This window comes from Osmia bicornis, chromosome 6, assembly GCF_907164935.1.
Source record: "Osmia bicornis bicornis chromosome 6, iOsmBic2.1, whole genome shotgun sequence".
In the NCBI taxonomy this organism is placed as follows: Eukaryota; Metazoa; Arthropoda; class Insecta; order Hymenoptera; family Megachilidae; genus Osmia; species Osmia bicornis.
The window spans coordinates 1,560,871-1,586,065 of NC_060221.1; the positions used below are offsets into that span (position 1 = coordinate 1,560,871).

Genomic DNA, 25,195 nt, shown 5'->3' on the forward strand with positions numbered 1-25,195 from the left:
GAGGCGATCCTTCAAGCGCGCCGTGCTTAATGTCCATCGAGAAACGACAGTACCCCGTCGAAATTAATCCCGTGACCCCGATTTCATATTCTCCCGGCGAAGCTATCAGCGTGAACCCGCTTATTCGTCGGCCGACTCTCCTCCACACGTACGGAGAAGGAAGTAATTTCTTTTGTTCATCTACCGGGTGTCTCGGACGATGAAGAACCAGCCGGTCGGCCTCTTTGTAAACCCGGCCGAAACGCCTTTATGGTGTTTCACGCGACGAATTCCGTGGTTGGTCGTAAAGATAAAGCGTTTGAGTGCGGTTATTAAGATGATACTAAGAGATTCCTGATGAATTCACGCAAACTGCGCGAAGCGTCTTCTTTTTCTCATGAAAAACTCTAATTTAAGTATAATTTAAGAGTTGGAAAAAAATTTCCTTTATTCTTGCTACGATTCTATAATTCCAACGCGTTCTCGCTAATTAGTATCGCGATATATCGCGTCTGAAGAAAACTCGTTCGAGGATAAAATATCAATCGAATCCGTGAACGCCGTTACTCCGCGCAGCAATAAAACTAATCGATTGCGGTTCACGTCGCTTCTAAGGCAACAATTAAAATTCTTCGACAGCGTCAGTGAGTCGCGCAAGACCCGAAGCGAGGAACGATAACAAGATCGAACGCGTTCCGCGTGAAAACCATACGATTCCTTCGATCCCACGGGAGCTGGATAATGTTTGCAAAAACCACGGCTCGTTTCCTCGAGAAAATATCGCAAGTTTCGTCAGAACGTTGAGTTTGATCCTCTTAAAGTCTGCTTTTCCCATCTTACACGGCTCGAGGTTGCTCGAACTTTTACTTCGGATATCAGCTTGCAAATTCTTCTTAAAAATTTCATCTAATATTTCTAATAACTCTTTCCTATCAAAAGGTTAATCACCGCGAAATGCGTTTAAGTCCTCCTTCGAGACGGAAGTAACCATCGTGACAGCGACGTGGTATCAAAGTAAAATAAATAAGACGGTCAAAATCCTTCGAGATTTCTCCGCGTCTTTCAATGCTTTTCAATTCGCGCACACGATGGTTGCCCGTAGAAACTCGCGAAGGAAATAGAAGTGAAAGAGCATCGGTAAACCGCCAAGGGATTTGTCCGTACGCGAAAGAAAGACCGATCGTAAATCGACCGATGAATGGGATTCCTCGTTGCTTTTCCTTCGGCCAACCTCCTTTACCTTTCGTTTAATTGTGACGGATTAGAAATTCAAATGATCCTTTGACGTTGCTTATCGTTTTCGCCACGCAACTCTCCAACTATGGGAACGAGGAGGAGGAGGAGGAGGAGGAGGAGGAGGAAAAAAATATTGTTAAATGTGACACAGATATAATTGAATGGTAGGTGAAGCGTGGAAGAAGGATAACCGAGGAGGCCGGCCGATATCCTTCGAGCACGGTGGCACGCTTGAATATAAGTCATGAATTAAAGATCAGTCGGAGCGGATTCTAATTAGCCGGTACACGTGAACTGGGATTCCTGGTTCACCGTGAAAACGGTGTATCGGTTTAATTGGAAAGAAGCTAAGCGTCTTTTCATTGGATCACCTGGGAGACCCTAACTATTCCAACGTGAACGATACTTTATCGGGTCGGAGAAAAATTCGACTCGGTTAATTAGAACGCTCTCTATCCTTCTCTGATCAAGCAGTTTGAGTGCATTTGCATTTCTTAGGTGAATCGTTGCATTTATTGTTAGAGAAAAATTAAAAACCCTTCTATTCGTTTATCAGTATTTATCCGCATAGAAAGGGACAAGCTGGTCAGCACACGACACAATTTATTATTTCTTATAAAAAAAGACTGTCCGACCACGGCAACGAGACGCGAAAGTATGGATCCAATCGTCGTTATTATTCGACGAAAAGGAACGGTGGTAACGAGCACGATACAGGTGTAAAAGCTCGCTAACCAAAAGCGACAGCCGGGTCGTCCGCTAACGATCGCGCGGCTTCCTCTTGCAAAACGGGCCATCCACCTCTTTCGATAGACGTCGAAAAATAAAAGGTGTCCAGGCGAAACCATGAATCGGAACCGCGTATTCAGCCGGACGTTTATTACGAGCAAAGGTGACACCAGAATGGACCAAGCTGGACGTGCTGTTTTTTGCCACACTCTGTCGCTTTCCTTGAAAGGATTAGGGACGTGTCGACGATTCAGCTTTTTCTTCGAACGGCTACTCGCTCGCCGTGGAAATATCGTTCTCAAAGAGGAACCGTTTCATGTATATTCTCAGCTATTCACCGGTACCTTGCTAAATGATAATGATTCGTTGAAATCTAACCGAGATAAACGATTTTCCAACGTCGAAGATACTTGTAACACCGACGTTTCTGATCTAAGCCTGATTTAGAAGAGAAAACCCGAGATCCTACTATAAAATTAATCATGAACTACATAAATATCGAATCCGAACGGGAGAAGAAAAGAAAATTTATAGGAACGAGTAAAGAAGAAGAGAGTCGAATGTTACGCGAGTTCTTACCACGTTCACCCCGAGTATCGACTCGGTTTTTGCGGTAATCGACGAATTACACGATTCTATTAAAGATAGAGGAAGCCGCGAGGACGATTCCTTCTCTGTTTCGCTCGTTTTCAAGAGGATCTCTTCAGGTTTACTCGGTCGTGACCGTTCTATGGTAACCATACGGGTTTCACGGTCATGAGGTCTTATCTCACTTAAACCCTCCTTTCTCCTACGCCTTTATGGTACCCTATGATGCCGCTGGCTATCTAGTTTCGTACTACTTTCAGACGTTTTGCCTCGCACGAGTCAAGATCGCACGTAAAGATAGGAGAAAATTGTCGGATCGTCCTGATGACTTTGGGTAAGTTCCATTGACGGATTTGTCCTAGATCATTGGTCCATGTTGTACAATTATTCCGACTACCATACGAAAAATTTCACGCCTTAACCAAAAATTTTAATAGCAAATATTCGTCGATAATCATTCGCGGTATTATCGACGACGAAGGTGGAAAAACAGGAATAATCCAAAGTTCTCGAGGTTCGTTCGATCACGAAAGAGATCGAATGCGGGTCTCGAACAAAGAATTGCACGCTGCATCGGGGGTGAACAACGCATTCGCGTGCACCGTCTAACCAGTCGAGAGGACTTTCAAGCTTCGAACTTTTCCCCGTGGTTGGACTCCTTTCACGCCGATTAAGCGATCAATCAAAAAAAGGAGAGCCGGGATCGATTAGCCGGTGTCGAGCACCTTTTACCCAGGAATCGTGGAGTCGCGATTAATTATCGCCGGTTGGCTCGATTTGCTCCCGGTGTGTATACCTGAATCACGTCGTCGAACAAACATCACGACGTTCCTCCCCTTGATCGTCATCGACGAGAAAACGTCGGGGATATTCGAGGCCGCTGCCTTCTCGATTTCCAGTTCATTTGAATCTCTTCCGTGTCGCTGAGTTTTTCCATCCTCCCCGTCTCTCACCTCTTTTCTATTCTCTTTTTTTCTTCTCCGCTCACGATCGCCCTGTCTCGCTGAAATTCCGTCGCGACCGACTACGAGCGTAATGATGCCGCGTAGGAAATTAAGGGACACGGGGGTGAGCTTCGAACGTGACGATACTGGGCCGTAGAAATCGACACCCGACACTTTACGACCGGAATATTTTATTCTATATTTTTCTCTTTTTTAAAGAAATTGAAAGTATTTTCTTGAATCTATTCAAATTTTAGCGAATATTATAAATTCATTGTTATATTCTCGGGTATTCTATTTGTTAACTTAATATTTGTAGGAGAAAACTTGAAAGGGTACAATTTAGGTCACTAATTCAAATACCGATGATATCTGTACTGGAATTATTTCAGACAAGAAAGAGGAAGATAATGGAGAATATATCTGTTCCATAGAGGAGCCGATTGAAAATGCTAAGCTCGTCGATTAATTCGCCTGGCGTACGGGAAAGGGGGTGAGGAAATTTCGATGCTGGTTCGATCGAGCCGCTAAACGCGAGAGAACAAGAAGCCGTCGACGGCATAGCAATGCGATTTCCAGTTTCGAGTTATTAGATTCGAACGCTGTGAGACGATCGTTTCTGTACGCGAAATTGTGCGTGCATCAGAATTCAATTGCACGCCTGCCAAATCTATTCGAATCGCTTCAAACGTTTCCCCGATCGGCATTAATCTCGCTTGAATAAATTACCGTTTCCCTTTTTCGATTTCAACATACCGAGGATGAAACCCTGTCTAAAGTTACATTAATTCAATATTTTATAAAAACGAAGCGGTTCGTATAACGAGCGCTGAATAAATAATCGATCTCGCAGTTTTATTAACGCTCGAGCGATCGTTTAATCGGTAATTCGGTATGTTAACAGAGTTTCCTTCGAGCTGGGAACGAGAAAGACGGGAATCTAAAGGGGAGGCTGGTTTAAAAGAGCATCCCTAAGATACACACTCGAGGCAGGAGATGTTTGCAGACGAGCAAAGATACTCGTGCACGCGTGATCCGATAAGAGGGAAGCAAGGAGAGGATAAAGACGAACGAATTCACGGATGATGTGCACCGGTTGTGCCAACCTCGATCACCGACCGTCTCCAGCCTCAAAGTCAACAATGATATGACATTGATTGTGATATGCAAATCGAAGGAACGGTGGAAAGAACGGGATACTTGACCGCCTAATGAATATTTACTCGGATTCAGGGACACCCGACTATCCCGACTATATCGACCACTACCCGGGTCTCTCGATTAAACGTATAATTTTCGAATTAAAGCGACGATGAAATCGTTAAAACAGTTGTCCCATGCAAATCGAAGACATTCCGAGTTAATCATCGACTTTCTTATCTCTCTTATCCGCCGATCAGAAACTTGGGATTTCATTTTTTTATTTTTCTGTCCCAGTTTTCGCTCGTTTTGTTGCGCGGTGAAAGCTCAATTATTGGAAACGATCTTCTAAAAGTAGAACACCGATTGTTTCGAACGTTCTACGATATTAGAATGTACAATTTTTGAATCGAATTGAATTTTTCACAATTAAAATAATTATAGCAATTTTTCTGACGATAGTCTGATATCTTGAAAATAGAAGGATAGAATTTTAAGCCCTTACCTTCCTAAAGCTTCCGACAATTAATCCAAACGATACACTCTAACACAATAACATAATCACAAGGCTCAGCACACGTCTGGCATTGAAATCACCGACATCGCGGAACGATGTTACGATCACTGGGAATATTTCCCGCGAAAACCGAACACCTGTATCGCTTCGATTACTCCCGTTCGTAACCGGCAACGTTTAACAATCACTATTGCGTCGAGGTATCCAAGAATAGCTCGATTAATCGGCGTTTTTCATTGTTTGCTGAAACAAAGCGTGGAAGATCGTAACAGCTCTTCCTCCAGGATGTTCCCTCGGCTTTTTTCCCCTCGGTTCCGGACCGTTAATCCATCACGGTTCACAGCGACCGCGAACAGCTAGGGCGCGAAGAAAAGCACGTGTGACAAATCGAAGATGGTGGCAGGAACGAAAGAAGTTGCATTAATTTAACACATGTCCCCCATCTAGCTCTGATTGCACGTTGACAAATGCGACCTGACCACCGTAGAAAAACGAACACCCACGATGCGGTCCAGTTTCGATGCAACGTCTTGTTCCTCTGGTTCGTGACACTTCAATCAAGTCTCGAGATAAGAAAAATAAAAAAGAATTGAAAGCCCGATGATGAAACAACGGAACGGACGTCTTGTTTCGAAATTTCTAAAGAATATCGTTCACCAAACGTGTCTCCACGTGGTTCCCAGCGTATCCGGTCAAGGTAACCACGTGCAAACGAGACGACATCACCACTATCCTACTCGAATTACAACATCGTTCCAGTTCTTCGTTCCATCTTCCTGCGGACGTATCGATTTTTCACGATCCGAAGAATCTTTGACCTCTTCGCGTCACGTGTCTTTCGAATAGACGCATCGATTGATCATCATCGACGATCGGTTGCTCGTCGCTTCTCGTCCGATCGCGAGGCATCTTTCACTCACCGATGATCGACACACGACCCGGTGAACTTGGACTGGCCGCGTCCATCAAGGGAACCACTACGAAACGAACCGTTCGAGTTGCGGAAGAGACGCGTGCACGTACTCGCCGCGTTACTTCATCGAGCTGGAAGAATAGCAAAGGAGGTGGAGTGGACGTGGTGTTGGACGGCGAGTGGTGGCGGTGATGACGGTGGTGGTGGTGGTGGTGGTGGTGAAGAAGAAGATGAAGAAGAGGAAGGAACACAAGAGGAGGTGTGCTTGGCGCGATCTAGCCGAGAGTGGTACCACCGGCCACTGAAGAAGAAGTGGCGTGTGCGGATCGCACGGTCTGGTAAAACGAAGACAGCCACTTCGAAATGGTAAAGGACGGAAGGGAGAAGGCCGAAAGAGAAGTAGAAGGAGTAGGAGGGATGGGAAAGGATGAGAAAGAGAGGGAGAAGAGGGAGGATGGAATAAGATCCTCGGCAAAGCGTCCTTCTTCGGAGAGAAGGGAGGACGTCGTGGTCCGTCAAATGGCCCTTGCGTACCAAAACCGTTGACCACCTGAAAATCCTGCTTTTTCTTCTCGCTATCCGAGCAACTATATAAATTAAAATTTCCCAAAAAATATTCCCAAAAGTATGTTTGGTAAATGAATGGAAGAAATAACGTTAGAACGTGAAGGGTTATAAGAATGTACAAAGTAGTCGAGAGAAAAGGGGAGTTTGCCAAATATTTCCGGCGAAATGCCGCAGTATTCGCGACGAAACGATACCAGGAACGATCGCGAGCCGCATTCTCGTATAATTGCCAAGTACGAAAGCATCCAGGACATCCGCGAGACGAAAGGTAGCGAGCTGAGTACAGAAATCACGTATAACGAACGAGATATTCCAAGATTTCCCACTTTTCGACGTCTCGAGAAGAAACAGTTGGTAAGCGGCGCGCTCTCGCTTAATTTGCAGACGTGCTTCGTCGTCGACGACCAACAACCACCATCGAGACTCTTCCTTCTGCTTTTCTGTCACGGTGAAACTGTATGTACAGTTCCAACCATCCGAAACGCTCCCACTTCGTTTGGCAATTCTTCGAGAGAAAATTCTTTGAGAAAACATTTTGTGTACATACATCTTATTAATACTCGAAATGGCCTTTCGACGAACGATCGCACGATTTCTTCGTTTCAGACTTCCCGTTCGTCTTTCAAACTTTCACGAGTATTTGCAGTTAAACGAGGAAAATGTTCAACCTTCTTTAATGATATGGAAAATTTCCCTTTGATACTTTTAACAGTGTTTGCAGTTTGATATTGAAAGACACATTTATTTCTTCGTTTAGATAAAAATTCCATCAGGTTTCAATGAAAAATTTCTATGTCCGAGCTGATGTCAGACGGACTGTATTCTCGCCTGGCGAACCGATCCTTCGACGGTCCCTCCCCATAAATTCTCGATAATCTAATAAACGTAGAACGTCCATCCAATTAACGACAAGCTGACCAAACTCTGCCATTTATAACGATACTTTTTCCTTCCATTCTCTCGTAGAAAATCTCGGATCCATCCATTCTCCGCTCGTTCCTTCCTGTCCGTCTTTCACGACTATATCTACATCAGCCTTAGCCGTTCGAAGCAGAAATTTCCAACTCAGCTTGTTCGAACGGCGAACCCGCGATCGTTCCTTTTCACGTCGTGTAAAAGCAACGAACGCCACGTAACAGCGTCGTGGTACAGCGTAGAAAGACAGAACCCACGACAGGGTATCACGTGTTCTATACCCTTCCGTTCCGTGTCCTTTAAGTCCACGGATCCACGGTTGTCCGCGACGCGACTCGACGCGCTTTCCACGATGCATTGCTACCGTTTCCAGTCGGGTCTTCGGCATCCTCCAGTTACGACTGCCCCTCAGCGAAGCCCTTGTATTATGGTAAACGAGACAACGAAGGTAGCCTGCCAGTCACATCTACTCCTTCCACTTTCTCTCTCTCTTTCTGTTTCTAAACCTTTCGTTCTTCTTTTTTATTCCTCTTAAAAGGATGTCCTCGATGTTCGATCTTACCCGCTTGAACACACGGCGATAAACGAGTGTGCTCTTACTTTTGAGAGCTTAATAATCTTGATGAATTCGAGAAGATCATTCATTTACATTGCAATTTATAATGGAAAATTGAACGTCTAATTAAAAAGGGGAAAGTAATAATAGAGATATTCTCAATAATATTTCTTATACAAAAGATTTATAAATAAAAATCGGGGCCCGGATGAAAATCTTTGGAGCCCCAGATCTGGATCGTGGACCGTGGGCCGTAGTCTGGTAGATGCTGCCTTAGAATGTTCGAATTTAAGGATAAATAATTAATATACGAATCGGTTTTACGTACTCAAAGTACATCGAGCCCATCGCTACTCAAACCTCATACCTCGGTCTCTCCCTCTCTCCCTTTAATCTCGTCCCTTCGATCTTCCCTTCATTTATCCTTTTTGTCCTCCTTCCGTGTGTCCTGTCTCTCCTCTTCTCTCTTCTTCATCGGCTACGATAGCCATTGGAGGGGGCGGATCGTTGGATTCGCTCGCTTCTGTCGCGCGACGATGCATCACGAGCCCTCTCTAATGAAAGCCTTTTCTCCGACTGCCAATTAACCCCCACGCGACACCAGGCCGATGTAAGAAAACACCACGATGACGCGTGCACTTATTACACGTCCGTTCGAAGCGACCAAACGATCGCTACTGTCGCGCGAACACCTTTAATTGTACACCGTGAATCGGTCCCTCCTTTTATTCTCTTCTTCCGAGTACCGTTCTCCACAACTATGTTGGATGATCTTTGAATCACGAATTAAAATCTAGGTTCACCCACCTAGACCTCTACGTTAAAGTACTTATAAATAAATCTACAAAGTCTTCGGAGAAAAAGGGACGATTTATGATTCATCTTTGCCAAAAGAACGAACGAAACTCGTCAGTGAGGGGGGACGTGAAAATTACACTGACATCAGCCAGAGGCAATCGCGTCCCCTTAACACAAGCCAGGACACTATAATAGCGTCATCTTCATCTGATAAACGAAACTCCACGGCAAAAGAAGAAAATAAGAGGAACGGTAAAAATATACGGTAAGAAATTCATCTTCCACGAGATGTCCAGTACTCTGGACACTAATCCGACGATAAATGCGCTCGGTCACGGGTTAAGGAAACCCGCGATCGCGATTGACAAGTCAAACGAGTTCCACGCGATCCTTCGATACGATCGATCATCGTGGACAAGTGTTATCCCGAGACCAATGATGGAAAAATTCGTGAAACCGTTCTCCACCTTGTACGTCTGACTAACTTGTATCCGATCCGCTTACATTGATATTCGATGATTTCTAAATTAATTTAAATTAATTTAAATTAATTCGAATCGAAGAAAATTTTAATTGCTCCGATTGGAAATGACAAACTTTGTTTCAAAATCATAGCCAACGATTCGAGTAACGAATAGGCTTAACTGTATCGCGCGTTGATCAAGATCAGTGAATGCCGTCCATTATTAATTGTCCTCGTTCGTCAAACGATCCGATAAATCCAGGTGCGAGTAGAACCGCGAGTAGGAGAACCAGTCGATAATTCGAAATCGAGAGGATGATAAAGCGACCAGCCTCGGTTCGTCGCCGAAACCGTGCTGAGCGTGGCAATATTGTCACTTCGACTCGTCGGTCGGATAAAACGCGAAAAGATCGACGGTAGGGCTTTTCAGCGCGATGCTACAGCGGCTCGTTCCGTGAAAGGCGATCAATAATTCCGATCGTGGAGATTCGAGGATCGATGGACCGGGCGGAAACGAGGTGGCTACGGTAATTTAGCTGGGGATTCGAAAGAGAAAGAGCAAAAATAAAAAGTAATGAATTGTTACTTGAAAATTTTCAATAATTATTAAGATTCGATGATATTTTAATAATTTCAACACTGATCAATTGTGAATATAATTAAAAAAAGAAGTGGTATCATAATTCAACTTCTAAATTCCTGAATTTTGAAACTGACGACAAAACGTTGCCACTCTAAGCATCCAAATACACAAGAAGCTAAAACCGCTAAAAGCCAGGAAGAATGCCTCTCGCATTCGGTAAATCTCCATTCGTGCCGTATCAAAGGAATCACCGGCATACAAATGTTTCCTATTGTATCGCTGAGCACGCATTTAAAGCCTCGAAGAATCGCAAGGATCGCGTTGAGCTAGCGCAGAAAAGGATCAGGATCGCGTACAAAACATCTCAAAGAGATCGAGACAGGAGTAGAGGGAAAAGGAAGCATTTTAACAGCACGGGAATGGTACACAATTTGCAACAATGCGCATCAGTGCAAATAACGAAATACCCGGGAGAACGATAATTAACTGCAGTAGAAAAATAAATAAACTTCAGCGACACGGGTGGAAGTTGACAATCGGATGACCTAATTTTTTAAAGTAAAATTAACGTCCTAATTGTGAAACCAGTGACAACCCCTGGGAATACAAAATAGTGCATTCCGGTTAAGAAAAATCAGGAAATAATTATGGCTTAATTTACAATAGTGCCATTTGTTGCATTGCTATTGTTCCTCGAATATATGGAAAGAACAGTATTTCATACGGTTTTTTAAAGAAATATACAGTATTATCCACAATAGTAACATGGAAACAGTATTTGCCGTCTGGTGTCGATTCATCCTCGACCATGAATTAGAATTAATCTCGAATTAATTTCGCTAACGCTATTCCGTTCTTGAATACCATTAATACGCGAGGAGGATGTAGCGAGGACGAGGGAGGAATAATCATGGTCGCTTTTATCAGGCATCTATTGTTGCCTAAATACACCGGGGTTATTTTGAAACCACGTTTGCGAGCACTGTAACGCGTATTTCGCTCATTATGGCTTGGTTTGCCTGTCTTTCATGCACTTCCGAATGATAATTCAATTATGCTCGGTTACGAGCCGACTGAACAGCTCATCGTAACACATGAATATCGTCGAACACGGTAACATGACCACACGTGCTACACTTACCCTAATGGATAACGAATGCGTGTCTCGTAAAAGTTTCGCCCCGAGCATCGTTTAAGTCGATCAGATTTATGTAACGGGTGTCCACGACGAATATCTCTAAGCAACCTCTCAAGTTTTCGACGGTATCTTTCTTGTGAATGAAATATATGCTGTGAATAATTTACAGAGAATTTCTTATGTTTGTTTGAATAATTTACAATATACTATTATAGGTAACTATTTAATATTCGAATAACTCAGCTTTATTGGTACTTTATTAATGAAAGTTTAATTGCACTTGGCGATGTTAATTAATAATGCTTCTCCTCCACCGTTCCCCTTCAAACTCGTCGATAAATCGAACTAATTTACAGTTTGATTAATTTTCACGAGAAAGACCGACGTCGAAGTTAATTCCCTGAAAATAACCGACGCAACGTTTAATTAAGTGGTCGCACAAATGTGGATAAAACAACCGCGGTTTCTATCGGATGAAACTTGTTCCAAGGAACACGCGGATCTTTCGTAATTACAATAAACAATTACAGGCTTACAAGTTCTCAGCGACGCGACGACAAGGAAGATTCCTAACAGTATATCGTACACCCGCTGTTGGTGGGTCTTTCTCACAGATGTTTGAATCGAGATTACGACATTCTTGCTTTTTTCTCGTTCCCCGAGCGCAGATTAAAATCTGGACCGGCGAGAGCAGTTGGACCACCGCCATTTCTTCTTTTGTTTTTTCTTTACCCTGTAACCTTACACCGCGGGTCATTTCCATCCGAAGAACACGCGGGCAAAACTTGCGAAAACACTGATGGAGATTCTGAACATCAACCTATTCAAAAGCAGGTTCTTATTATAAGATGATTCTAAAATTTCAGGAATTCTTCCTGAAGACCAAGACCGCACAATTATTAAAATAATTGTTCAGCAAACTAGTATCTCAAAAAGACCGCCATAAATTAAACATTTTTTAAATTCGATCATAGCACTATCTATACAAAAACGGCGCAAACTACTCAACGACTTACCGATTGATTTTCCGAAAGAGTGTGGCGATTTAATGCGATAACTGAGGTGGCGCTTAAATCTGTTTCTGTGCAGCGTAATTTTCGATGAAACGTTGACTGTTTTACCGATGCGGAATTCGAAGTTGACGTCGATAAAGTACGCGACAATTATACCGACGGTACGTAATACCGACAAGTGAAATATAAGAGCGAATAGCAAAATATAAGACCTAAAAACGAACAGATCGTGAAACTAAGCTCTTTTTGAGTAAGAAATAATAACGATTGCCCAGGTCTTACCACGAGGAGGTTCTTTTTATTTTATTTTTAACCGACTTCGAAAAGAAAGAGGTAATTAGTCATTTGTAATTAGTCAGAAATCATACAAGTTCCTTTTTAAGGAACTATAAAATTACTATAGTTGTACTTTCTATACGGTAATATTGCAATCCCGAAAATACTTTTCTGAATTTAAACTATTGTTTCTCAATTAAAAAATATATAAATCTTTTTATAGTAGCTCTTAGCTTGATATCGCTTTCTAAAAGTTATCTTTAGAAAACGATATCAATTACCAGGTCACACCCCGTGGAGGTGGCTACATTAGTGACCCACCCTAAAATCATAAGAACGTGAAACCATTCAAAACAGACAACATAAAATAAAAATTTAAGCAATACAATCTTGAAATAGAAAATAAAATTAACACCCTAATATCAGAAACAATTGAGAAAATAATAATTCAATAAAATGCTGAAATAAAATGCTGAAATAGAAAATATAATTAACATCATAATTTCTGTAACAATTAAGAAAATAACAATTCAACAATAAAATGCTGAAATAGAAAATATAATTAACATCCTAATATCAGAAACAATTGAGAAAATAACAATTCAATAAAATGCTGAAATAAAATGTTGAAATAGAAAATATAATTAACATCATAATATCAGAAACAATTGAGAAAATAACAATTCAATAAAATGCTGAAATAAAATGCTGAAATAGAAAATATAATTAACATCATAATTTCTGTAACAATTAACAAAATAACAATTCAACAATAAAATGTTGAAATAGAAAATATAATTAACATCATAATATCAGAAACAATTGAGAAAATAACAATTCAATAAAATGCTGAAATAAAATGCTGAAATAGAAAATATAATTAACATCATAATTTCTGTAACAATTAACAAAATAACAATTCAACAATAAAATGTTGAAATAGAAAATATAATTAACATCATAATATCAGAAACAATTGAGAAAATAACAATTCAATAAAATGCTGAAATAAAATGCTGAAATAGAAAATATAATTAACATCATAATTTCTGTAACAATTAAGAAAATAACAATTCAACAATAAAATGCTGAAATAGAAAATATAATTAACATCCTAATATCAGAAACAATTGAGAAAATAACAATTCAATAAAATGCTGAAATAGAAAATATAATTAACATTATAATTTCTGTAACAATTAACAAAATAATTTAACAATAAAATGCTGAAATGGAAAATATAATTACCATTACAATTTCAGTAACAATTAAAAAATAATTCAACAATAAAATGCTGAAATAGAAAATATAATTACCATTACAATCTCAGAGTATGTTTTAAATAAATAGAACATAATTAAAATAAGAACATGAAATATAATTGATGTGCAAATCAATAAGAAATTAATAATTTATTTCAATAAAGTAAATAAACGAAAAAGAAATAAAGGAAATAAAATCACGAGTTGACCATTCAACGAGCTGGGTATTGAACTCGTATAATTTTGAGTTCAATACGTCCTGGACGATATTATTCATACCGTTCAAAGAAAAACACAAAAAATGAAAAAAACAAATTAGCGAGCATAGTGACAAAATGACTGTCCATCCGAAGATGGAGAGCCATTAGTAGTTCCCCTCTTCTGGGCAAATTTTGCCGGGGCTCTTCGGCATGTAGCCTCTTCTTTCTTCGGCAATAGCCTCACAAAAATCACTCGCGAAAATTTTACGTTTGCTCAGACATTTGTAAAAACGTAACACGTAAACGAGCAACGATCCCTTGAATCGCTACTCGCATACCTGCACAATTTTTGCAAATGTCCAAGCACAAAACACTTTTTAATTTCACTTCACTGCACTTTCACTTTAATACTTCATTTTTGTAATCGGGTCTAGTACCACGACTACGACTTACAAACTAATAAGGCTTGGCCTTGAAAAAATCAAGAGAGAATGCTAAATTAATTAATTAATCAACTAATTAATTTGCATTTTCATTTTTCCTCTTGATTTTTTAATTTCCAACCCCAGATACAAGCTTCTCACGTATTAGAGGAGAATACGAAGAGAAACATGAAAGCTTGCTCTGGCCCTGCCTACTTATAAACTAAACTCAATCACACCAGAAGTAAACTACCTGCCTGCCTATCGCTATATTTAAAAAAGGGCAAAAATCATTCTCACAAAAATTCACTCCACGGTTCTCATTCTACCACCCGGGTGCAAAAAAGCCTACTCCTAGGGAGAACGTCCCGGGACGCCTCCGACACCCGAGTTCAATTCAACATTCACACTCTAATAATTTCATACCTTTTTGCTGAAATCGACTAACAAATAATAGTGAACATTACGCTAAAGTAACATATCTCATTTTCGTATTCTATTCAATATCTAATGTAAAAATTTTTCAATTTATTCTTGATAAGTATTTTGTGATATTATAGTAAATTAAGATTGTTAATAAACAATACAAATCCCACATCCTAACCACACACACACATGTGGAATTTATATCGTGGTTCACTATTGGTTCACTACTTTTGTCAGTCGCCAAAATGTATTACACTTAAAACTAAACCTTGTCCACCGCCCTCCACCCACGCGAGTACATCTAAGTACCCGAATGAGTTTTGGGCATAAAAATGAACAAGGCCAAAGGTATTTTCACCTACCAGTTTTCTTCATGTGTGCTGAAATGCCTAAGCTAAAACGTATGATTAGTAAAAACTAAAGATGATATTCACACTTTATTAAAAGTAAGAATATCGACGAAATTTCACAGCTCTGATTTAGTATATGGACTGGCCCCCCCAAGAGGGTGGAGTATATAGTCGGATAGCTTGGAAATAAACGTTTTTACCAGACTATTTTAATAAAAGTGACTCGACTTTGCAAATATAAAGCTTGAAGAGCAAATACAGAAAAGCAAAATTGAGCAACTATGACACTAACATGGTGCACTGCTAATATCAGCTGGCAACGGAGGTTCTTAGGCCCCCTGAACTTGCGCTCGACGCTACATACCACCCACCCCGCCTGGACGTCGTAACGCCAGGACAGAATGCACCCCTTCGCTAAGAGCGCTACCCGCCCGTCCAACACGTTGCATCCAACGGTGTCAGATTGACGGACACCCCTAGTATAGACAAAAGGACTACAGTTTAGAATATGGTAACATATTTTCATATGTTCCGTATTCTAAAGCTGCGCCTGCAAAGGCCTAGTAATGCATGGGTTTGTCTCCCATGAGATGGTGTTTCACGGTCTTATGCCGCGGAATCCTTGTAACTAATTTCATTGAATAAATAAAATATTGGATTGAGTTTAAAAACCAAAAGGATTCCCACCGAATACTAGTCAGTGCATTGTCATATTTACTCTCGCGTTGGAAATTTTTCGCAACACTAATTAAAATAGAAAATCCTGACCTAAAAACATGACTAGTACAGTACATTCGTGAGGCTGAAGTGTGAATGATGAGTGTTTAGGATCGAGAACCGTGAACGTGACAGAATGAATTTGAAGTATGAACGAAGAGTTTTCTACTATGCTTGAAGAGCAAATACTGAAAAGCAAAATAGAGCAAGTATGACGCTAACATGGTGCACTTCTAATATAGGGCTGGCAAGGGAGGTTCTTAGGCCCCCTGAACTTGTGTTCGACGCTACCACCACCCACCCCGCCTAGGATAGGATGCACCCCTTCGCTAAGAGCGCTACCCGTCCGTCCAACACGTTGCATCCAACGTGTCAGATTGACGGACGCCCATAGTATAGACAAAAGGCTGCAGTTTACAATATGTAACATATGGTCGTGCGCCACATTCTAAAGCTGCGCCTGAAAAGGCCTAGTAATGCATGGTTTTATCTCCCATGAGATGGTTTCACGGTCTTATGCCGCGGAATCCTTGTAACTAATTTGATTAACTAAAACATTGACTTTCAAAAACCAAAAGGATTCCCACCCTATACTCGTAAGTGCATCGTCATATTTACTCTCGCGTTATTTTTCGCAACACTAATTAAAATAGAAAATTCTGATCTAGCAACATGACTAAAGGGGAGCTTTAAATTATGCTTGAAGAGCAAATATTGAAAAGCAAAATTAAGCAAATATGACTCCACATGCGTCCACTGCTAGTATCAGCTGGCAACGAAGGTTCTTAGGCCCCCTAGTTCATACGCCAGACGCTACATACCACCCATCCCGCCTGTTTAAGGCACCTGGCCGCAATGGCACTTGGCCATTAAGGCAGGATGCACCCCTTCGCTAATAGCGCTACCCACCCATCGAACACGTTGCATCCAACGTGTCCGAGTGGTGGACGCTAATAGTATAGGCAAAAGGACTTTAAGACAGCTTAGCGTATGGAGTGCGACATACTTAAATGTCCCGTACTCTATGGCTGTGCCTGCAAAGGCCTAGTAATGCATGGTTTTATCTCCCATGAGGTGGTGTTCACGGTCTTATGCCGCGGAATCCTTGTAACTAATTTTATTACATAACAACCAAAAGGATTCCCACCGAATACTAATCAGTGTATAGTCATATTTACTCTCGCGTTGGACATTTTTCGCAACACTAATTAAAATAGAAAATCCTGATCTAGAAACATGTCTGGAACATTAATATCTAGTGGGGTAATATTTCACTACACAAAGGTATGCAGGTGGATAAATGGTTATGAGACAGAGTTCGTGAGGTCGAGAACCGTGAACGGGACAGAATGAATTTCAAGTTCGAAAGGGAACTTTATACAATGCTTGAAGAGCAAATACTGAAAAGCAAAATTGAGCAACTATGACACTAACATGGTGCACTGCTAATATCAGCTGGCAACGGAGGTTCTTAGGCCCCCTGAACTTGCGCTCGACGCTACATACCACCCACCCCGCCTGGACGTCGTAACGCCAGGACAGGATGCACCCCTTCGCTAAGAGCGCTACCCGCCCGTCCAACACGTTGCATCCAACGGTGTCAGATTGACGGACACCCCTAGTATAGACAAAAGGACTACAGTTTAGAATATGGTAACATATTTTCATATGTTCCGTATTCTAAAGCTGCGCCTGCAAAGGCCTAGTAATGCATGGGTTTATCTCCCATGAGATGGTGTTTCACGGTCTTATGCCGCGGAATCCTTGTAACTAATTTTATCAAATAAATACCAAAAGGATTCCCACCGAATACTAGTCAGTGCATTGTCATATTTACTCTCGCGTTGGAAATTTTTCGCAACACTAATTAAAATAGAAAATCTAACGGGCTAATATTTCACTATACTGGGGTATGCGGGTGGATAAATGATTATGTGATAGAGTTTGTGAGGCTGAAGTGTGAATGATGAGTGTTTATGGTCGAGAACCGTGAACGTGACAGAATGAATTTCAAGTACGAAAGAAGAGCTAATACTGAAAAGCAAAATAGAGCAACTATGACGCATGGTGCACTTCTAATATCAGCTGGCAACGGAGGTTCTTAGGCCCCCTGTGCTTACGCCCGACGCTACATACCACCCACCCCGCCTAGAACAGGGTGCACCCCTTCGCTAAGAGCGCTACCCGCCCGTCCAACACGTTGCATCCAACGTGTCAGATTGACGGACGCCCATAGTATAGACAAAAGGCAGCAGTTTATCAAATGGAAGATTTGGTACTCCGCCACATTCTAAAGCTGCGCCTGCAAAGGCCTAGTAATGCATGGTTTTATCTCCCATGGGATGGTGTTCACGGTCTTATGCCGCGGAATCCTTGTAACTAATTTGATTAATTAAATAAAACATTGAGTTTAAAAAGCAAAAGGATTCCCACCGAATACTAGTAAGTGCATCGTCATAGTTACTCTCGCGCTGGAAATTTATCGCAACACTAATTAAAATAGAAAATCCTGATCTTTCAACATAACTAAAGGGGAGCTTTAAATTATGCTTGAAGAGCAAATATTGAAAAGCAAAATTGAACAAATATGACTCAAACATGCGTTCACTGCTAATATCAGCTGGCAACGGAGGTTCTTAGGCCCCCTGAACTTACGCTCGACGCTACATACCACCCACCCCGCCTGGACGTCGTAACGCCAGGACAGGATGCACCCCTTCGCTAAGAGCGCTACCCGCCCGTCCAACACGTTGCATCCAACGGTGTCAGATTGACGGACGCCCCTAGTATAGACAAAAGGACTACAGTTTAGAATATGGTAACATATTTTCATATGTTCCATATTCTAAAGCTGCGCCTGCAAAGGCCTAGTAATGCATGGGTTTATCTCCCATGAGATGGTGTTTCACGGTCTTATGCCGCGGAATCCTTGTAACTAATTTCATTAAATAAATAAAATATTGGATTGAATTTAAAAACCAAAAGGATTCCCACCGAATATTAGTCAGTGTATAGTCATATTTACTCTCGTGTTGGAAATTTTTCGCAACACTAATTAAATTAAAAAATCCTGATCTAGATACGTGACTGGTACATTAATATCTAACGGGGTAATATTTCACTACACAAAGGTATGCACATGGATAAATGATTATGTGATAGAGTTTGTGATGCTGAAGTGCGAATGATGAGTGTTTAGGGTCGAGAACCGTGAACGAGACAGAATGAATTTCAAGTTCGAAAAGGGAACTTTATACAATGCTTGAAGAGCAAATACCGACCCCCCTGGGGGGCCAGCCCATATACTAATCTGATGCCAATTTCACGAGTAAAATCTGAATAACGTTTCATTTTCAATAGCGATTTCGTTATCAAAGTAAGTAGTTGGAATAATTAATAGTATTCATGCTTATTACTTTGATATTGAAATCCGCTCATCGCGAAATAAATTCTTGTACATATAAAAAAAAAAGTGTATTGTGAAGTCGGAGGGTCATCCGACTTCTCTACATTTTTAAACTCGAAATCTATACATGTAAATATGTACAAGAAAACCCTATCCTGAGCTAAGGCATAAAATACACAAAAAAGCAATTTGCACGATTATCATTGTATAAAATAATACAGTGATATTCGTGGGTCACTATGCTCGCTCAAACAATAAAAATTACAACCAATTCCCGTGTCGCTACGGACCATTCATCCTACGACATGATGGGAACCGGAGGAACTTTAAAGCATGCGACTCACCGATCGTTGACTTGCACCACTGTACTCGCCACTCATTTTATCGTTAAACTGATCCATAGCTCGTCGGTTGGCTCGTCAAAGAAACGGTACCCTCACTGGCCAAAGCACTCATCTGAAAGCACAAAAATCACGATTCTTGAACGATATACGTTTTCTCTCAATTTGTTGTAATTAATATGCTAATACATACGATAATTCAAAAATATGCATGCACAACTATATGGGAATAACTACGCCATAAAACACGGTAAAACATGCAAATACATCCCGAAACATATGAAGATCAAAACCATAGAACACTATAAAATATTTGCAAAATTATAGTAAAACACATAGGGTACCACTCCATAAAACCTACTAATAAATCCGTATAAATATGCCAAAACACAAAGGGTACTACTCCATAAAACCCACTAATAAATCCGTATAAATATGCCATAACACATAGGGTACCACTCCATAAAACCCACTAATAAATCCGTAAATATATGCCAAAGCACATAGAAAACCACACCATAAAACACAATAAAGCACATGCAGGTACATGGGGTACCACACCACACGGCACACTAATGCACTTGTATAAAAATGTCAGAACACATGGGTGACCACACCATAAAACATACTAATAAATCCGTAAATATATGCCAAAACACACGGGAAACACTATAGGAAATACTATAGGAAACACTATAGGCACACACAGTAACACTTTTGATAACACACTGATAAATCCATGCACGAATGTCCCGTACCGGTATATGTTTGACAGCTCGATCCGTATCCTTCGGCGGTCGCGATAAGACTGATGTAGGTTTGACCTCTCTCGAGGTCGCTATTGTAACGGCGCGCGCAGCGGCGCGCGCAATCAAGCATGACGTTCCGCGGCCGGCTACATTTAACTATTTCTATCTAATATTTGTTAATATTTGTTTAATTATTATTTTATATTTTACAATTGTTTATTAATCAAATTATTGTTATATCTATTTAAATTGTTTACTTCTTTACATTTCCGCGTGGGTATTTTGCAAAATTTTGTTTAATTATTCTATTAAAAATTATTTAATTATTATTTTATATTTTACGATTGTTTATTAATGAAATTATTGTTATATCTATTTAAATTGTTTATTTCTTTACATTTCCGCGTGGGTATATTGCAAAATTTTGTTTAATTATTCTATTAAATATTATTTAATTATTATTTTTAATTTTACAATTGTTTATTAATCAAATGATTGTTATATCTATTTAAATTGTTTATTTCTTTAATTTTCACGTGGGTTGATTATTCTATTCAAATTTATTTAATTACTATTGATAATTTTACAATTGTTTGTTAATTAAATTATTGTTATATCTATTGAGTTCTTATTCCTAAACACTCGTACTTCGGAAAAAAATTTGATACCACTTATAGTGTCGGAATACAATATCGGAACATATTATTTTTTTAAAAAACTAACTTTAGGCATTCGATTTGTAGGAATTCGGGGTACAATATTCGGAAATATAATTTTAAAAAACACTAACTTTAGACATTCTCGAGTCTAAATGTTAGAATGTTTTTACTTTATTTCGTGAATACATTAATATAATTAAGAGTTATTAAGATCAAGTTAATTAATAACCTAACGTTGTTCGTAAATATTATAATAAACCATGTACATTTAAGTTTCTATGTACTACAGTTATGTATAGCTCCAATGACATAAAATTATTTAATCTTCACCTGCTGGAATAGCATCTTCTAGTCGTTTAATAAATTTTACACGTAATTCAGTTATATTATCATTCTTAAGTTGATCTTGTACAAACCAACAAGCAATTTCCATTTGTACCATTTCACAAGCTCCTCTTAATACTCCGATTAATATATTACAATACTTTAAATTTAAACAATGGTCTGGTAATTCAACAAACTCTGTTAATGGATTTGCTTCAAAACATAAAGAAAATTCATCACCAGCTGCACTCCAGTTAGAAATTGTCGGAGTTATACCCAAAAATATTTTAAAACCAGTTTGTATTTTTTCAGCTGTGTCTCGAAAATCATAACATCGACCAGATCCAGTACGTGCTAAAAAATCTTCTATTAAGCGAATTCCCATATTGTAGCCCATTCTTTCCAATTGCTTATTTACGTCTTCCACATTTTCATAATCTTTCAGTAATTGGGCTACCAGTGCGCCATACGTCAATGTAAATAATTCTGAATTCTGAAATTTGTAATCATATATAAGTATGTATAATATACAACAAACGTTTATAATAAAATATAATATGAAAGTATAAAAATATATAAATACTAAGCAACATCCATAACCTTACTTACAGTTAACACACCTATTTTGTTATAATTATTCGGATAATTTAATATAATTCAATATATTATAATACAGATATCTTATAAAACTTAGTAACATGAATTTATAGCATACTTACAACTTTTTTTGAATCGAGTTTCGTGCCTGTTCGTGACATATTTACGCTGATTTACGCGCGCAGTTCTTATGTCACTTGACGTCTCTGTCACTGATTTCGCGTGTTCTTTATTTAACGTTAATTTATTATTATTTTAATTATGTTTCTTTACTGATCATACATAGTTATATGTTTTAATACTTAATATCATTAATGTAATATGTATACGTGTCTTATAATTTATAAAGCTTTACAAAATATTGGATACACAATAGAAATAGTAAAAACAAACAAATTGATATTGTAAGTAAATTAGTCTTGTATAAACGTCATTTATTATAAAATGTATCAATTTTGTCATGTTAACAATGCATATTTGTAAATGAGTATATCTTTTATCTTTACTTGTATACAGTAAGGTATAAATTATTTACCTAATACTCTTTCTATATTTTACATATTATATAACTTTTATATAATCATACATAATATATTTTAGAATCAAAAACTTAACGTAGGACGGAGTCCTTAAACTGATTTCTGGGCAATCATATAAACCACATATTAGATATTTATAAATATTATTATTTAAAAATCTCCCATAGCTGCTATAATATTGTATAATGCTGTTCTTGCATCACTTTTTTCAAATACACCTAGAACTTCCATTGCCCTTTGTGAATGTCTTTTTTGCAATTGTTTTGTTAATTCAATGCCAGGTCCCATCATGACAATCTTGTGAACCTATACATATGGATTTCAATGATTTTCAAAGGTATTAATTTTATTTAATTATTAAATATTAAAGAATTAACATACCTTATTATAATCTACATTGTTCACAGATTCTATACCCTTATCGATTTCTGTCAAAATCGATGGGTCGTGTTCGATATGAAACATAATTGGTGCAGAGCATAAATTAAATGTTGCAGTTTGATCTTTTGTAACGAATGGACCTAAATCCAAACAAGCTTGCCAAGCTAATGCCAAATGTTTACCAAAATTGTACCCTTGTTCTTGTATTTCATTGCCGTGTCCAGCTAATTTCAATGTACCTTTACACGATTTTCCTAGTAAAGCACCAGCGCTTAGTACATTTCTAAGAGTCCACTCTTTCACAGCATAATCGGTTCGGTCTTCAGGTGGTACAGAAGGTAAAGGATTATTTTGATTATCTCTGCGTCCTATAAATTCTGCTTCTGCCAAATCTCTTACCGCGCTGGACATTAATTCTACAATCTAAACATAAGTATGATAAAATGCGAACAAACTCGTGGGACCGTATACGATGATGTGTATACATACATCTTGATTACGAAGATTTGCTAATTCAGCACAAGAATTAGCTAATAAGTAATCTCCGCTTAATAATGCAATTTTATTCCCAAAGTTCATGTCATTTAATTCTGAAGTTTCTAAATAAACACTAGGTTCTATATTTACTAATCCTTTATGAACAAGATGACTAGTACGTATCATTTCAGTGACTTCTGCTAAAGCTCGCTGACTAAACAATCATTTATTTAAAAAATCTCTTTTTATATATATATATATATAATTACAAATTAAAATATATATATACCTGTGTAATACACCAGCAGCTTTATCTTCTTCCATGTCATCTACACTTAAATGACCAGCAGCTTTTGAAATTAACAATACAATAAGACCCCATGCTTGCATATTATTACGTCCATTGTAAATAACACTCCTAAAATGAATAATAAATATTAATAAATGTATGAATTTTTAATTTATGAAGAACATATTAATAAAATACTCACTTGGCTGTTTTTAGTAAAGGATGATTAGATCCTACTAATTTTCTGAGATGTAATGCTACATTTGCTATTTCATCGCTTAAAAGCCAACGTAGACTTAAAAATGATGTGGGATATCCAACAATTTTTTCTGCTTCTGAAACTGCTCTGTTCCAATCTGGTTTTTGACTTCCAGCAAGTTTTGCTTCAACCTTATTGAACTGACATACATGAAATGTACTCTGCATAGAAACATGCAAATTTCTTTGTTTTGTGCAGTATACATTATATTCATTACACCAAACTGCTCTGGCCAAATTTCCGTTTCTTACTAAAGTAAAAATAACTTTATTCGTAAACATTTTTCTGCTGTACACACCCGTGAACTTTGTTTTCTCTCGACATTAACATTAGTCACACATTCAACAGGTATAACGCACATGATTGACGTTTCAAGCTTTCACTTTTGACCTTATTCTTGAAAGATAGCATGTGACTTAGCTTTTGGGAAAAATAGTTTTTCATTTTTTAAAGTTCTTATAAAATTGTATTCTACTATCCATTCGTATATGTAGCCTCATATATTACAAGTTTCATTCAAGTTATCAACTTGAACATGTTACTCAGTGTGTATTTCTTGTTACGTAAAAAAGAGAATAACCTAAATACTAAAAAATGTTGATAGGCATTTATAGCAGGTGCATTCTTATGAAGCTTAAGCCCGTACACAATTGGTGATTCGTATAAACTTTTATTACGTTATAGTAGCAGTAATAATTAATGGTAATGGCAGATAAAAACATGGTTCAGAACGCAGTAAGACCAGCAGAAAACAAGAATGAAGGTGATAATAACGACTGGGAAAATGAAGAAAATGAAGAAAATGAAGAAAATGATGAAAATGATGAAAATTGTAACGATGCCGGTAAATAATGTATTTCCGTCTAAAAAATTACGTAGAAAAATAAATGATTTTATATGTATGTTTTTATTAAATATTTTGTAATAACGAGTGTTTGCAGGCAAGTGTTCCTTTCTTTTTATATGAAATACATATATTACAACTCTAATTTCAGAATTTGAAGCAATAAATGCTCAATTAGACCAACTTAATTCAGTTTTGGATAACCTGGAACAAAAAAATGATGATATTCGTGCAGAATTAATTCAATTACTGCACTCAAATCGAGAAGCAAGAAAACAATTTCAAGAATGCAAAGATTCTTTAAAACCAGATTTGTAATATTTTGTTTTAAACAGGTACATAACTGACAATATATGCAATGTATATTATAAATCATACTATTCAATGTAAATTAGTATTTTTATTGTTTCAGATTACGTATTGTAAATATATATAATAATAATATAATATTATGTTTGTACTATTCAGTACAATATAGTACTATTTTGATGTTTAAAAATTAAACATTCCTACTGATAATCATTAGGCATTATGTAGAATTATTTTTATGCTTTTGTAGTGTAATGATAGAAATATAAAAACGTATATACATGTACTT

The 25,195-nt window shown here is 38.4% G+C and overlaps 4 protein-coding genes across 4 annotated transcripts in view; 1 reads left to right on the plus strand and 3 right to left on the minus strand.

Annotated features, from left to right (window-relative positions):
• LOC114873494 (unconventional myosin-IXb) overlaps positions 1-6,228 on the minus strand; it is a 55,106-nt gene extending 48,878 nt beyond the window's left edge. The window contains exon 1 of the mRNA XM_029181875.2: positions 5,122-6,228. The gene's annotated coding sequence lies outside the window, so the exon portion shown is untranslated. The remainder of the gene's footprint in view (positions 1-5,121) is intronic.
• Positions 6,229-20,998: 14,770 nt separating this feature from the next.
• Positions 20,999-22,112, minus strand: LOC114881090 (trafficking protein particle complex subunit 3). The gene is made up of 2 exons (XM_029197731.2): positions 21,931-22,112; positions 20,999-21,704 (listed from the first exon to the last, which is right to left on the minus strand). The coding sequence occupies exons 1-2, from the start codon at positions 21,967-21,969 to the stop codon at positions 21,207-21,209; spliced, it is 537 nt and encodes a 178-aa protein (XP_029053564.1). The 5' UTR covers positions 21,970-22,112; the 3' UTR covers positions 20,999-21,206.
• Positions 22,113-22,204: 92 nt separating this feature from the next.
• LOC114881084 (all trans-polyprenyl-diphosphate synthase PDSS2) lies at positions 22,205-24,042 on the minus strand. Its single transcript, XM_029197724.2, has 5 exons — positions 23,697-24,042; positions 23,495-23,623; positions 23,218-23,419; positions 22,729-23,151; positions 22,205-22,653 (listed from the first exon to the last, which is right to left on the minus strand). Exons 1-5 carry the CDS (start codon positions 24,032-24,034, stop codon positions 22,498-22,500), a joined length of 1,248 nt encoding a protein of 415 aa, XP_029053557.1. The 5' UTR covers positions 24,035-24,042; the 3' UTR covers positions 22,205-22,497.
• A 410-nt stretch (positions 24,043-24,452) lies between these two features.
• LOC114881091 (bublin coiled-coil protein) lies at positions 24,453-25,192 on the plus strand. The gene is made up of 3 exons (XM_029197732.2): positions 24,453-24,597; positions 24,749-24,932; positions 25,010-25,192. Exons 1-2 carry the CDS (start codon positions 24,453-24,455, stop codon positions 24,913-24,915), a joined length of 312 nt encoding a protein of 103 aa, XP_029053565.1. The 3' UTR covers positions 24,916-24,932; positions 25,010-25,192.
• The last annotated feature ends 3 nt before the right edge of the window (positions 25,193-25,195 follow it).